At 33.7% G+C, this 16156-nt stretch overlaps 1 protein-coding gene across 1 annotated transcript; it reads right to left on the reverse strand.

Moving 5' to 3' along the window:
* Positions 1-707: 707 nt before the first annotated feature.
* Positions 708-10435, reverse strand: ATATH8 (Protein kinase superfamily protein). The gene is made up of 16 exons (XM_068638130.2): positions 9862-10435; positions 9506-9681; positions 7932-8097; positions 7702-7754; positions 7432-7575; positions 7197-7301; positions 6970-7095; positions 6565-6765; positions 6033-6139; positions 5768-5930; positions 5556-5621; positions 4151-4244; positions 3555-3667; positions 3104-3174; positions 1983-2133; positions 708-1471 (listed from the first exon to the last, which is right to left on the reverse strand). Exons 1-16 carry the CDS (start codon positions 10166-10168, stop codon positions 1034-1036), a joined length of 2481 nt encoding a protein of 826 aa, XP_068494231.2. The 5' UTR covers positions 10169-10435; the 3' UTR covers positions 708-1033.
* Between the last annotated feature and the right edge of the window lie 5721 nt (positions 10436-16156).

Here is a 16156-nt window from a genome sequence, read left to right on the forward strand (position 1 = left end):
TTTAGCCCATTGAAGAAAATGTTATTAAAAAATAAAAGTTATTTCCTGAAAGAAGGATTTTACCGAATACCTGCTTGTATTAATACATCTCTGACACACATACACGTCTTCTATAAAAATTAAAGGTTACATTTTATCTCACCGTCCCCATTTTCCTCTGAATAATATTTTTTGAAATGCAAAAATAGTTAGTTACTCCCGACAGAACTCTTTAATGTGTACAAAACTAATAATTAAATTGTAGTTAACAAGCATGCTAAAACATCAGCAAAATTTCATTCATAAATCAATGTTTCAATATAAAATGCATATATTGATCTTCTAAAACATCTAATCTTTCAAAATTCAGCTTATATGAACAAAAATCGTTGTTACCAAATACAATTGTCCATTCCGCCAGAGAAAAAAAAGGCAATTTTCCCAGTAGTTTTCTTTTTAAAGAGGCAAAGTAAGATTATTTATTAACAGATACGTGGATGCACACAAGGTGTGTTATATGCATCAATTTTTCCAGTAGCTTCTAATCTAAAATTAACATCTAAAACAGCACTTTAAATAGTTTGATGCATCTCCTTCTCACACTATCATCGTTAATCCGGTAACTTCTCACTTGTGATATAACTAAAATAAGTGCCTTAACAAAATGAACTAAGTAAAATAAGAAATTAGTATCGGTGACAATGTACTGAGGACTGACATAAAGAAAATTAGTAGCTGAAAGACTTTTTCATTTTTTGAAAAATTGTAATACTTTACATGAAAAACTTTACATACTTGTAGGGTATCTAGATATTGATAACAGCATCAGTACAGCGTACAGAGTTTACCTTTTTAAACTGTAACTAAAAGACATTTCAATCCTATGCCTACATTTCACCTGCCTGACACCAAATTTGCTCCAAATCTAAAATATCCAACTAAAGCTACAATGCTGTCATCCGTAGAAATACACCTTTGTTTTTCTTCTTGGAAAATTTTTGGATACGTAGAATGATCTCTCCCTGCTGAGAAAACTAAACATTTTAAGAAAATTTCATGCACTGACTGCGTATCTCTTAGGAGCATCAAATATTTTGGCCAAGTAAGCTTCAGAAAGAGACACCACAAGCCGGTGGCAGGCCAAAGTTGAAGCTGTTACCATTATTAGAAGGGAAGCCCAGAAGAACCGCAACATCAATATTTTATCCCTACTTGCAGATTTTAGAATCTTATAGAATATCACTCGGAGTCGTCGGTCTCTAAAAATGAAATTGTAATCATCCGTAGGCAAAGATGATCTAGGGGATAGACCTGATTCTTTGTTGCTAAGTCCATTAGCCAATATCACCCGGGAATACTGAATAACTGTAATTCCTTCTCCCAATAATTTAATCATCCATTGGTACACTACGTCAACCATGATCTTGCCGAGTTGTTGGCGAAAAGACTTTCCTTCCTTTGAGACCACTGCTTTGATTAGTGAAGCTCCATCCTGTCCATTCCATGAAAAGTAAGTTTCATACATTAAATAACTATTTCAGCCAACCAAAGAAAATCTTCCAGACAAGCACATTCAGTTTTCCTACCCACTAATAATATACGCAAGTAATCAGACGCTCAAACTAATAAAGCAAGACTCAGTATAATAAATATAGTCATAGTAAAACGTTTGCCACAACAAAAAGTTTTTGACAATGAATTCACCAGAAGCTTGGGCAACCTGGCGAGCATGTACAATGGCAATAAACTGGAATTACTATAATCCATATACGTATCTATTTAAAAACCAAAGCCATCCTAAAGGAGAGTTCAGAAACCTTATTTTCACATAAAATCAGCAACTCATAAATTAACAACCAGCAAATAAACTAACACTATATATATTGCTATTTATGAATGAGAAACTCAAACATAACAAACAGTAAACGTAGACAACTAAAATAGGAATGGTGACAGAGCCTTGAAGACAAAAGAAGCAAGATAGAAAGCTTATAAGAACTCACAGCAGTCATGAGAAGTCTTCTGATAGCAACACCATCTTTGGATGGTAAAAGCCTCAAAACCAAATACGCAACATCAATTGTATCCGTGGCTTTATTTGATAAGCGATCAAGGGGCGTCTCACTATTTGATGCTACTAGTCGCAAGGCTTTCCTGACAAGATAACAAAAGTATGAGACGCTACATCAACAGCAGAGAAAAAATAACAATTTATTGAGTAATAGATTAACTAAAACTAGCCAGCCTAATATGTCTCTTTATTAAGATCAGCTTGAGTGCATGACAAAAATGAGTAGACAGTTATTAAGCACTAGGTTTAAATATCCTACCCGTAGAGGGTATTTGTGGAAAAGGTGTTATCCATTAGAGCTTTCACGATAGAATAATAAATGTACAAAAATGGTAGTGTAAATCTTTTAGCATATGTTTGTAAATGAAAATCAACTTCATTGCAAATTAGAGAAGATGCCTTCATTGAATTGAGGCCTTCCCTAGTTCAGTGATTACCAACCAAACCGATATCCCTAAACTGCTAAACTCTAGAAAGTTAACTATTTCTAGAAAACTACAATGAGACAATGAGCTCCAAAATTAAAAAAAAATAAAACAAAATACTGAGGCAACTTTGTCAAAAAGCTTATGCTTATATGTTCCAAGCTTGGTGGATATGATCTATATGCTCCAACTTAAAGTGAGTGTTGAAATATAATATTATTTTTATTGTTATTTTCCTTTGTATGTACCCAACTTTAAGGTTAGGGTTTTGCCTTTATTTGTAACCGTGTGTGTGTGTATATATATATATATATATCAATAAAAGGTAAAACAGTAAGTTGAATACACTGTATTTTCTCATTTCATTTACTCAAGTATCACAAAAGAGCGTCAAATGCATAGCACCGACACGGTTTAATTTGAATTAGATAAAAACAAGCATTTTTAGTTTTAATTTTTTCAAGCAAAGAGGGACTTGCTGTTTACTAGTTTGTAGATGAAACCGAAAATACAAAGTCAATAGATCCTACAAATACGATAAATATTAGGTCAGAAACTAAGCTAAAGAAAGTATATATAAAATATAAAACTTCCCAGAGAGAATACTCTGGCATTCATTTTGACATACCTAGTTGCTCCAACCCTCAAGAACAAGGAAAGCCTTTGCCACTGGAACTCCTTCCTTCGGTTTAGAAGCACCTGAACAGGAGGAAAATGAGTTTAGTAAAGCAATGAATAGTGTCTAGGATATATTACGAAGAAACTCCACAATTGTAATTAATCACCATTAGAATGACAGAGATAATGCCTAGTAGTTCACATAAGTGCATATGCAAAACTATGATGGTTGGTTTGACGAGACATGTTAAAAAAAGACATCATGTGCGGATAAAGTTTGAACAGGATTCATATATAAAAATATCTTCAATTGCTTTACATTTTTCTCCAAGGTAAAAAGTGCTTAGAGTATATTCTTTATGCTTTAACATCAGTAAATAAAAACAAACATGCGATGACTTGTTTTACATTACTCTTCTTCGGATTATTGACACAACTAAATGTTCAAGGTTTTATGTTACCGAATGCAATATTTTCCTTGTTGCAGCAGAGTTCTCAGTGAGAAGTTTTCGAACAACATAAGGATATGCAGCTTCAAAAGTCTTGAAATTTGTATCTGCAGCTATAGCCAAACCTGAGATTGTTTCAAAGGAAATTACGAGTTAAAAGATAATGTAGAGAGAATATTAGAAGTTTAACATGACCAGAATTATAGTAGGGAACCGTTCACGTGTCTTTACTCTTTAAATAATTAATATTTTGGTCATGTTGGTTCATAACATATTATCAAAGCCTCTGATCAATTGGTTTAGAGTTTTATCCTTGTTGCTCTCATCTCATCCTTCTAATAAAAGTTGAATTTTAGCACAAGGTAGGTGAACTTGTGCACACTTGAGACCAAAAGGCTCTTGCGTGAGGGTGTGTTAGAATTAAAGTATAAATACATTCATGCACCTTCACCTAACAACTTAAGCTTTTGAGATTGTTCGTTCAAGACAAAAACAAATATTTTTGAATTACCACATATTGATGATACATAATGAATAGAAGCAGAATCTATTAGCATGACTATAAATGAGAGAGACAAAAAGTAATTTGTTGCATATTGATAGTGTACCTTCCAGGGAAGCTAGTGATCGCAAGACAAGTGTATAATATGGAGGCATACGGAAATGATGTTTTAGTGCTACAGTCCAAATCTTTCCAAGAACCTTAAGGAAAATTGATTGAAAATTCAGTAAGTTGAGAAGTTTACAAGCAAAAGCAACAATAAGAATAGGAAACCAACTATCAACACATGTTCAATTAGATGGATACTATTATTTTTCCTGGATATAAATTTAGACAAAAACATATTTTTAAATGTATATACAGTAAGAAGTGCTTCATATTCATTTCCTATAACAATATTCAATACTAACAACCAGAAAAGGATCGCTAAAACCATTTTCTAATTCTAACAGAGCAAGAAAGACAATCAGGCATAAACCACAATTATATTTGAAAATGTAGTATTTGGAAATGATGCCATATACCAATCATATGTTTTGTTATTTTAATTTAATATATCAATCCCAACACGAAACAAAAATAGGAGGGCTTAAATTTTAATCAATCAGCTTCAAATTGTAGCTTAAATTACTCCACAGTTTAAAGCAAGAAAATTATAAGTTTTAAACTTTCTCAAACAATAAACTATAAAGTATAAACACCCTCTATAATATACATGCAATCCGATGGTGCTTGATTGCATTTATACCTAAGGTGGAATTAGATTTAGAACTCGTGATTCTCAATGTAAAGAACACCAAATAATTAATTGTACACATGTTTATATAACTTGAATTTCTCATAACATCATTTCTGTTGAAATAAACCACATGCAATGTAAATCATCCATCTAATTATCATTATTGATGATAAAACATGATAATTTTATGTCTACCCATGTTATCCAAAAACATACATGGTTTGCTCCTGATAACAGATATTACTCAGTTGATTTAGTTTTGGAAGTGTAACTTTCTTTTCAGTTATGGTTAGCTTCAAATAGTGGATGATGCATTCTATTTTAGTCAAGGTAGTGAAAATCCCATATTGACTAGAGATTTTCTCAAATTATAATATATAAGTGCAAACCTCACCTTACAAGCCAGTTTTTTAAGGTTAAGTTAAACTTAAATTCCACTTTCTTAAAATGATATCAGAGTCATTCCGAACTTACCATGTCACCCACTACCAAGTTCATCCTAGTCCCACGCTCGAAATGTTCATTCTCGGTATGAGGTGGTATGTTGAAGATCTCACGTCAACTAGAGATATAACCAAATTATAGTATACAAAGAGATGCAAATCTCACTTAGGATAGTTTTGTAAGGTTTAGGTAAGCTTAAAAATAAATAAAAAATAGTAAGGAATTCTGTTATTTCTGTATTTTTCGATAGTCACATACAGTGGTTTGGTTAACGCAGTCACCTGACAAACATAATTCAATTACTATTCTTCTTAAATATAATTCTCACCCTGCTGAACTTCACATCAGGAATTCCTTCTTTAAGTTCTACTTCTCCCAATGCATGTTCCAGTTCCTGAAAATTAAATATAAGTTCAGAAAGCCATTGTGTAAACATAAGTTTCAGAATAACCAAACACTGGGTATGAGAATGCTGTTCTTATTTGGTTTAAATATTCAATGGCAATATAATTCTAAAATCCTGAGATACAAGTGCTATACCAAGGTAACAAGTCGGATATTAGTCCCGGGCCTTACAACATCCATATCAATCAGAGCTCGGACAAGGGAAGCCCAGTCACCATTAACTATGTGAACTATGGAAGCCAACATAGCAAATTGATGCCTTTTTTCCATTTGACAGAGCAAACCGAAATCCAGAAAACTATCACGTACAAAGAAGAAAACAAAATCCTTTTACATTTTTGTTGTGAAGGTAGACCATAATTATTCAGACTGGATTGGATAGGCAAGGAAAAATAAATACCCTATTTGTCCAGATGAAGTATAACGCAAGTTACCAGGATGTGGATCGGCATGTAATAAGCCTGTTTCAAGAAGTTGTACCAATGTTGACTCAACGCCTTTGCTGACCTGAATTAATCAATATGTAAAAATAAAAAAAATAACTGAATGTGGCAATTTTAATTTAGTGAAACACTCAGTCTCGGAGATCAAACAGCAAGGTTTTAATAGAATCAGTCATTTTTAATTGATGAAAAAATTTCAGATGAGTAATAATGCTGGTCAAAAAAAGGTAACAAAGTATTGATGAAAAAATTTACCACTACCAGAATCCCAAGCCTTATTTATTTTGTAATTGAAACTATAAAGTATCTTAAGTCCAAGAGTTTCTTTTTTACTCATACTTGTAATTCTATTAGAAAAATATTGATTATCTTTAGTAGTTCACTTGGTTTCTACCAAAACCCAATTGTCACAAGTACTTAACATAGATATACAATACTTTTGCCCAATGTTAAGACAAAAAAAGGATAATTGCATTTTTGTTTACATACCAAATCAAGAAGACGCCTTTTTGCATCTAATTTCTGCCTTTCTGAATATTCAGAGACATTTCCAACAGAGTTTCCAGCAGTCACAGAGAGCAGATCTGTTGGACTTTCACCAACCATCCACTCCATGGTCAAAACTCTTTTTCGAGTTAAATGTGGAAATACCTTTGGCACTTGCATGAAAGTAAAGGAAGAGTGCACTTCCTGCATTTAGCAATACCGTGTCAATTCAAAGAACAAAAATATTGACCACTATTTAGTGATTTTTGTCAAACAGATTCAACCAACCTTCATTTAAAAGTTAAAACCTAATAAAAGATTTCATCAATGCTCTAAATTGACCAGTTCTAGAATTCATTAATATGTGAACATAATAAAGCTCCAGCGGATATGCCTTTTGTTTATTACCTGAAACTTTGAAGCATTCGCAGCCTCTAATTTGTAATCCAATTCACCGACAAAACCTTTCCCGAGTTCATCAGCATAGAGGCGAGGGTCACTCTTTCTCTTGGCAATCTTTTGCAGCAGCCCCAACTAAAATGGATAATATAAACACTCATTTAATATTTTAATGAAGAATAGATTAATAAAGGTAAAACTTAAAATGCCACTAGAGATTAATAGTAAATACAAACCCCAAGGCGAAGGATGTAGATATCCCGCACCACCACATGATGCAGATTAGGACGCTGAACTTTTACAGCAACATTATTGCCATCAGTAGTACGGGCAAAGTAAACCTAGAGAATAGAAAAATAAATAAATCAGTAACACATACCATCACATTAATACTTCAGAGTAAAATTTAACTAAACTCTCATAAGTAACATTTAATTATAAATGGTACTCCCCTGTCATAGGAAAAAGTACCTGACCAAATGATGCAGCAGCTATAGGCTCCTCAGAAATGTAACTAAAGAATGTTTCCAGAGGACAACCAAATTCTTCCTCCATAATCTTCATTGCAACATTCCTGGGAAAAGGAGGGATTTGATCATGCAATTCTGATAATGCCTGCAAGAAGAACACAATTGAAATATTTATATATATATACACATATTGTCAATCGAACCGTTCAAAAATGTTAGTGGTAGCATAATTGTGATAGAATGACAATACAGACACAGTTGTCAATCTAACCTTGGACATCTCAACACCAATGATGTCTGGCCTTGTGGAAAGGGACTGACCAACTGCATCAGCAATCAAATGAATGTAACAAGGATATTGATAATCTTGTGACTGCATGAAAGAAGTGAAAGTCCCGACACCAAAAAAATTTAAAGCAATACAAAATTCATATAAAGCCCAATAATGGAATTATGACAAGAATTTAATTTAACAATCATATTATAGATCAAGCTCCTCACCTTTTATAAAGGTGGGGCCAAGATTAAGCAATGTTTCCTTCAATACCATCCCAAAATTATACTGAGATGATGTATCATCCAAATCCTCCTGAGGAACTAGCCGGAGAAACTTTTTAAACCCTGAAGTTCGAATGCTGATCATAGCGGTGGCCAAGGAGAAAAGTACCTTCCAAAATGAGATATAAATCGATAAGGAGTGTAGTTGAAGAAAAAGTGAAGACTGCAACGTCAAACCAACTTCAAACCCATTGGAATATGTGCATGTGTGTATTTAGGTGGAACTAGTTACACCAAAGTCTGTTAAACACTTACACACACTTGCACATTTAATAATTCTTTATCAAATATATTAAAAACAACACTATTGAGAGTAGAAGTTTCTATCATATAGATCATATCTACAAAATTTTACATGAATCCAAAATTAATTGATATCTAACTCATTTGCATCAAAATTAACATAATATAATATATACTTTTAAAATATATGAAATTAGGAACTATGTTATTTTATTTTTTGATCGGCAAAGGAACTATGTTATTACTTTGTTCTATCGTTGTCTTTACAAGATTTGACAAAAATAATATGTAATATATATTTATATTTCAAGATTTGATCAATAAAAAACACATTTCACGTAAAGTTATTTATGGGGATGTAACTCACCAATGTAAATTGATTCATGTGTGTACTACCGTAAAGTTCATTTATGACAAATAGAATTGAAATCAGATTAAGTTCAACTTAATCCAAAAAGCTAGTTTACTGGGGAAGGATTTTCGAAGTCATCATAGGTGGTATTTTGCCTATATACGCAACCAATGCCAGATTTTAACACGCCAACTTCACACCCAAATATTTGGACTATAATATTGGACATCCCCAGGTGACCAGCATAATGGATACGATAGACTCCGATATCATTAGAATTGAGAATGGATTACTAGGATATACTCTTCATGTCACTAGAATTCAGAATGGAACATACCTAATTTAAAGTTCCTCAAGAGAAGAGTTGTATTGTCAAAGTCACTATAAACTGCATTTTGTCTATATACTCAATTGATATTCATTCCTAATATTGACAAATTCGCAAAATATAGCATAGGGCACATCTTCATCAATGATCATGTATCCTTGACATAATGATGATAGATTTAAATTTTAAATTAAAAACTTAAATCCCTATCATTAAAAGAAATTTATTACAGATAGGAATCGAATGAAATAAGTGAATAACTATCAAATGTTACATCAATTCAGATAAAAAAAAACTGAATAAAAAACTAACAGTCAAGACAAGAGTTAAATGGTACCAAATCCTAGGTAATGTATGATTCTTATGAAACTAAAACAAATGGACAACTATTGTTTGCACAAGATTATCGGTTTCTAGGCTCTAGGCAAGTAAATATTCAATAATTATAATATACCACTTTATAGGAAGCAAGCAACTATCTTCGAACATATGCTGTTATTATGCGATAAAACAAACATTATAGGACATCAGAAGGCAAGTAAGTTTACACAACTTAACCCGATAATTTATTCAAACTGTAAAAAAGCACAGTACCTCAAGAACACGAAAGGTCACCACATGTGGCCTAACACTGAAATACTGAGCAACATCCTCAGGATCATAAACTTCAGGAAGCGGCTTGGACCAAACCTTAGACAAATAATAGAAGTAAGAAGCATACGCTTCCAAAGCCTTGAGATCATACATGAGCAAGTCCACTGCAGTTAGTCCTGCAACACAGTAAACAACCAAACTGAATTTCTGATTGCCGAGAACAACACTCTTCACGTAATTTAATTAACATGATTGCAATAGGAATTTTGTCGTAATGTCATTGAAGACGTCCATTACAGTAACTCGATAAGTCAGAAGCGCGAAATTCAGATGGAATTAGGGATGTGGACGCAAACCTGGGTACCAAGGTTGAGGCCAAGAAGGAGAAGGAGAGGGAGGAGAGTGAGGATCTTCGAGATGGCGGAGCCAAACGACTTCGTCGATTTTCTTCGCAACCTGCGGAATGCGGAAGGTGTGGTTGGCCCAGGCAACGCCGTCGTCGATTCCTCTCTTGAGGAATTCCACGTCCTTGCGAACCACCTGAGCGAAGTGGCTGAAGTCCCCCCATGCTCGCTTCTGCTGCTGCTTCTTGCTCTGCGGGCGCCTAGGCAAGGACGCGCATACAGAAAGAGACGGCGGCGGAGGCCCTAGCACCGTCGGCATGGACGGAAGAGGGTCAAACGGCGGCACTGAAGTTGAAATTAATGAGCATTTGTGTTGTTGAGTGGTGATTGCTGTGACTGGGCGAGTGAAAGAGTAGTGGCGTGGCGTGTGTGACGGTGTTTGTTTATGTGGCTATGAGGTAAAGTTGCGATACGATAAACCATGATGATCACGAACAACACACATCGTGGACTAACTGATAATTCAAATGCATTAATGTTTTTCCTTCGCCTCAAATATCTTTTTTAATTACCAAGATATTTATTTAATTTAAATTCATATTGTGATCGAAATAGATTGATAAAAAGTCAAAGGTGTTTAATTGAAAAAAAATGGGAGGAGAAAACTAAAAAAATAATAGTCATACCTGAATAATAGAATAAAGAATAAGTCACAATCCAATAATAATTTGATTCAGATTATAACTGATAAAAAAAATTAAAAATTGTAAATTAATATAATTAATTATGCGATTGTCAACTTAATATTTTTTTTTCTAAAATGAAACACGATTGCTTGTTTCACTTGTTTTAAAAGCATTATCTATTCTAATTCTCTTCCTCTCTCTCACAAAAAAATCTTACTTATTTTCATTTTCACTTATCACACTATTTATGACTACTGTGCTTAAAGAATACTCCTAATTGTATGCCAGAGAATTATGGTTTGTCCTTATTCTTATTCACATGGCTAACAAAATTTTAAATATGGTTAATTCAATTAATTTTAAGTTGTTAATTATTATTACAAAATTAAATAACTTCCATATGCATAAAGTTGTCTACGATTACTTTTGAAAGGAAAAAAATAATATAATTACTTTTTAATGAATGCAAAATCATGGGTTGCTTTTTAATGAAAGGGAGATGTAATTATGAAATTTGTGAATTTATTATTATTTAACAAATAATAAAGTACTTTTATATAAAACGGCATACCAAAATTATATATATATATAACAGGAGAACTAACTGCTTAGACACGTGTCACAACTTCAAATTTTTGAAAAAAAATAGAAAAAGAAATTTAACCAAAAAGGAAAGTAGACCAAAGTTTCACCAATTACCACATGACACCTTGATCAACCAGAGTTTGTCACGTACCAATTCTTAAAACTCACTTTTTTTTCTCCCTCTCTCATTCTGATTTCCCATTCTCTCTTAAACCCTACTCTCTTTCAAAGTCATTCTCCCATTCCTTCTCTCCTTTTCTCTTTACTGATATAACCAATTCGGCAACTACCTATATGCGTTATCGAAAGACATTTTTAATCTGCACCAACGTATTTTTCTTTTCCGTGATGGTTGTGCAAATGTTGCAGAACAGAGCAGCCTTCGAGGGTAAGGCTTTCTGAATACGCTTTTTATTGCAAACCCTAATTTTCCAGAAGAGGAATACATAGGGCCAATTCATCAATTATATATATATATATAGATAGATTAGGGTTTGCAAAAATTAGGGGTTTTAGTTTTCAGTTCTCTGTTAGCAAGCTTTGATGTTCCCTTATATTTTCTTCAATTTATTCTTGTTTTTTCGTTTTCTTCTTTGCTCGGTGCTGAGTTTCGTAGCGCTAGATTTGATTTTTTAGTTTTCATCTACGTTTTTGTTTTGTTCTGGCTTTGGAAATGGTTAGATTTCATTTTCTTCTTCATTTACTTATTGCAAACCCTATATATAACAATTGAGGGAGAACTAACAGGTCTGCTTAGACACGTGTCACAACTTCAAATTTTTGGAAAAAAAATTGAAAAAGAAATGTACCCAAATTTACCCAAAGAGGAAAATGGACCAAAGCTTCACCAATTACCACATGACACTTTGATCAACCAGAGCTTGCCACGTACCAATTCTTAAAACTCACTTTTTTTTTTCTCCCTTTCTCATTATGATTTCCCATTCTCTCTTAAACCCTAATATCTCTCAAAACCATTTTCTCATTCCTTCTCTCCTTTTCTCTTTATTGATATTAACCAATTCGGCAACTGCCTATATTAGTTATCGAAAGACATCTTTAATTTGCACCAACGTATTTCCCTTTTCCGTGATGGTTGTGCAAATGTTGCAGAATAGAGCAGCCTTCGAGGGTAATGCTTTCTGAATACGCTTTTTATTGCAAACCCTAATTTTCCAGAAGAGGAATACATTGGGCCTGTTCATCAATTATATATATAAATAGATTAGGGTTTGCAAAAATTAGGGGTTCTGGTTTTGGGTTCTCTGTTTGCAAGCTTTGATGTTGCCTTATGTTTTTTTTTTCGTTTTCTTCTTTGCTCGGTGCTGAGTTTCGTAGCGCTGGATTTGATTTTTTAGTTTTAATCTACGTTTTTGTTTTGTTCTGGCTTTGGAAATGGTTAGATTTCTTTTTCTTTTTCATTTAATTTTTGCAAACCCTATATATAACAATTGAGGGAGAACTAACAGGTCTGCTTAGACAGGTGTCACAACCTCAAATTTTTTGAAAAAAAATTGAAAAAGAAATTTACCCAAATTTACCCAAAGAGGAAAATGGACCAAAGCTTCACCAATTACCACATGACACCTTGATCAACCAGAGCTTGCCACGTATCAATTCTTAAAACTTACTCTTTTTTCTCCCTCTCTCGTTCTGATTTCCCATTCTCTCTTAAACCTTAATCTCTCTCAAAGCCATTCTCTCATTACTTCTTTCCTTTTCTCTTTATTAATATTAACCAATTCGGCAATTGCCTATATGGGTTATCGAAAGACGTCTTTAATCTGCACCAACGTATTTCCCTTTTCCGTGATGGTTGTGCAAATGTTGCAGAACAGAGCAGCCTTCGGGGGTAATGCTTTCAGAATACGCTTTTTATTGCAAACCCTAATTTTCCAGAAGAGGAATACATTGGGCCGGTTCATCAATTATATATATATATATATAGAATAGGGTTTGCAAAAATTAGGGGTTTTGGTTTTGGGTTCTCTGTTTGCAAGCTTTGATGTTCCCTTATGTTTTCTTCAATTTTTATTTTTATTTTTCGTTTCCTTCTTTGCTCCGTGCTGAGTTTCGTAGTGCTAGATTTGATTTTTTTAGTTTTCATCTACGTTTTTGTTTTGTTCTTGCTTTGGAAATGGTTAGATTTTGATTTCTTCTTCATTTAATTTTTGCAAACCTTATATATAACAATTGAGGGTGAACTAACAGGTCTGCTTAGACACAAGTCACAACCTCAAATTTTTGGAAGAAATATTGAAAACGAAATTTACCCAAATTTACCTAAAGAGGAAAATGGACCAAAGCTTCACCAATTACCACATGACACCTTGATCAACCAGAGCTTGCCACGTACCAATTCTTAAAACTCACTTTTTTCCCCCTCTCTCATTTTGATTTTCCATTCTCTCTTAAACCCTAATCTCTCTGAAAGTCATGATCTCATTCCTTCTCTCCTTCTCTCTTTATTGATATTGACCAATTCGGCAACTGCCTATATGCATTATCGAAAGACATCTTTAATCTGCACCAACGTATTTCCCTTTTCTGTGATGGTTGAGCAAATGTTGCAGAACAGAGCAGCCTTCGGAGGTAATGCTTTCTGAATACGCTTTTTATTGCAAACCCTAATTTTCCAAAAGAGGAATACATTGGGTTGGTTCATCAATTATATATATATATAGATAGATAGATAGATAGATAGATTAGGGTTTGCAAAAATTGGGAGTTTTGATTTTGGGTTCTCTGTTTGCAAGCTTTCATTTTCCCTTATGTTTTCTTCAAAAAAAATTATTTTTTCGTTTTTTTCTTTGCTCGATGCTGAGTTTCGTAGCGCTGGATTTGATTTTTTAGTTTTCATCTACGTTTTTGTTTTGTTCTGGCTTTGGAAATGGTTAGATTTCGTTTTCTTTTTCAATTAATTTTTGCAAACCCTATATAAAACAATTGAGGGAGAACTAATAGGTCTGCTTAGACACGTGTCACAACCTCAAATTTTTGGAAAAAAAATTGAAAAAGAAATTTACCCAAATTTACCCAAAGAGGAAAATGGACCAAAGCTTCACCAATTACCACATGACACCTTGATCAACCAGAGCTTGCCACGTACCAATTCTTAAAACTCACTTTTTTCCCCCTCTCTCATTCTGATTTCCCATTCTCTCTTAAACCCTAATCTCTGTCAAAGTCATTCTCTCATTCCTTCTCACCTTTTCTCTTTATTGATATTAACAAATTCGGCAACTGCCTATATGCATTACCGAAAGACATCTTTAATCTGCACCAACGTATTTCCCTTTTCCGTGATGGTTGTGCAAATGTTGCAAAACAGAGCAGCCTTCGGAGGTAATGCTTTCTGAATACGCTTTTTATTGCAAACCCTAATTTTTCAGAAGAGGAATACATTGGGTTGGTTCATCAATTATATATATAGATTAGGGTTTGCAAAAATTAGGGCTTTTGGTTTTGGGTTCTCGTTTTGCAAGCTTTGATTTTCCCTTATGTTTTCTTCAAAAAAAAATTATTTTTTCGTTTTCTTCTTTGCTCGGTGTTGAGTTTCGTAGCTGGATTTGATTTTTTAGTTTTCATCTACGTTTTTGTTTTGTTCTGGCTTTGGAAATGGTTAGATTTCGTTTTCTTCTTCATTTAATTTTTGCAAACCCTATATAAAACAATTGAGGGGGAACTAACAGGTCTGCTTAGACACGTGTCACAAGCTCAAATTTTAGGGGAAAAAATTGAAAAATAAATTTACCCAAAGAGGAAAATGGACCAAAACTTCACCAATTACCACATGACACCTTGATCAACCAGAGCTTGCCACGTACCAATTATTAAAACTCACTTTTTTTCCCTCTCTCATTCTGATTTCCCATTCTCTCTTAAACCCTAATCTCTCTCAAAGTCATTCTCTCATTCCTTCTCTCCTTTTCCCTCTACTAATATTGACCAATTCGACAACTGCCTATATGCGTTATCGAAAGACATCTTTAATCTGCACCAACGTATTTCCGTTTTCCGTGATGGTTGGGCAAATGTTGCAGAATAGAGCAGCCTTCGGGGTAATACTTTCTTAATACGCTTTCTATTGCAAACCCTAATTTTCCATAACAGGAATACATTGTGTCGGTTCATCAATTATATATATAGAGAGAGTAGGGTTTGCAAAAATTAAGGGTTTTGGTTTTGGGTTCTCTGTTTGCAAGCTTTGATGTTCCCTTATATTTTCTTCAATTTTTTTATTGTTTTTTCGTTTTCATCTTTGCTCGGTGCTGAGTTTCGTAGCGCTAGATTTGATTTTTTAGTTTTCATCTACGTTTTTGTTTTGTTCTGTCTTTGGAAATGGTTAGATTTCGTTTTCTTCTTCATTTAAATTTTGCAAACCCTATATATAACAATTGAGGGAGAACTAACGGGTCTGCTTAGACACGTGTCACAACTTCAAATTTTTGGAAAAAAAATTGAATTTTTTTTTCCCAAATTTACCCAAAGAGGAAAATGGACCAAAGCTTTACCAATTACCACATGACACCTTGATCAACCAAAGCTTGCCACGTACCAATTCTTAAAACTCACTTTTTTTTCTTCCTCTCTCATTCTGATTTCCCATTCTCTCTTAAACCCTAATCTCTCTCAAAGCCATTCTCTCATTCCTTCTTTCCTTTTCTCTTTACTATATTGACCAATATGGCAACTGCATATATGCGTTATCGAAAGACATCTTTAATTTGTACCAACGTATTTCCCTTTTCCGTGATGGTTGTGCTAATGTTGCAGAACAGAGCAGCCTTCGGGGGTAATGCTTTCTGAATACGCTTTTTATTGCAAACCCTAACTTTCCAGAAGAGAAATACATTGGGGCAGTTCATCAATTATATATATATATAAATATATTAGGGTATGCAAAAATTAGGGGTTTGTGTTTTGGGTTCTCTGTTTCCAAACTTTGATGTTCCCTTATGTTTTCTTCAATTTTTTTTTTGTTTTTTCGTTTTCTTCTTTGCTCGGTGTTGAGTTTCGTAGCGTTGGATTTGATT

This window comes from Phaseolus vulgaris, chromosome 7 (genome assembly GCF_051622355.1).
Source record: "Phaseolus vulgaris cultivar YP4 chromosome 7, ASM5162235v1, whole genome shotgun sequence".
NCBI classification, from domain to species: Eukaryota; Viridiplantae; Streptophyta; class Magnoliopsida; order Fabales; family Fabaceae; genus Phaseolus; species Phaseolus vulgaris.

What these genes read in the sequence shown, in the direction of transcription:
- ATATH8 (XM_068638130.2), bottom strand. Translation starts at nt 10,168, where the DNA reads ATGCCGACGGTGCTAGGGCCTCCGCCGCCGTCTCTTTCTGTATGCGCG. An exon ending in AAAGGCGTCTTCTTGATTTG is followed by an intron (nt 6,140 to 6,564) that starts GTATGTAAACAA and finishes TGATTAATTCAG; the next exon opens with GTCAGCAAAGGCGTTGAGTC. An exon ending in GAAGACTTCTCATGACTGCT is followed by an intron (nt 1,472 to 1,982) that starts GTGAGTTCTTAT and finishes TGGAATGGACAG; the next exon opens with GATGGAGCTTCACTAATCAA.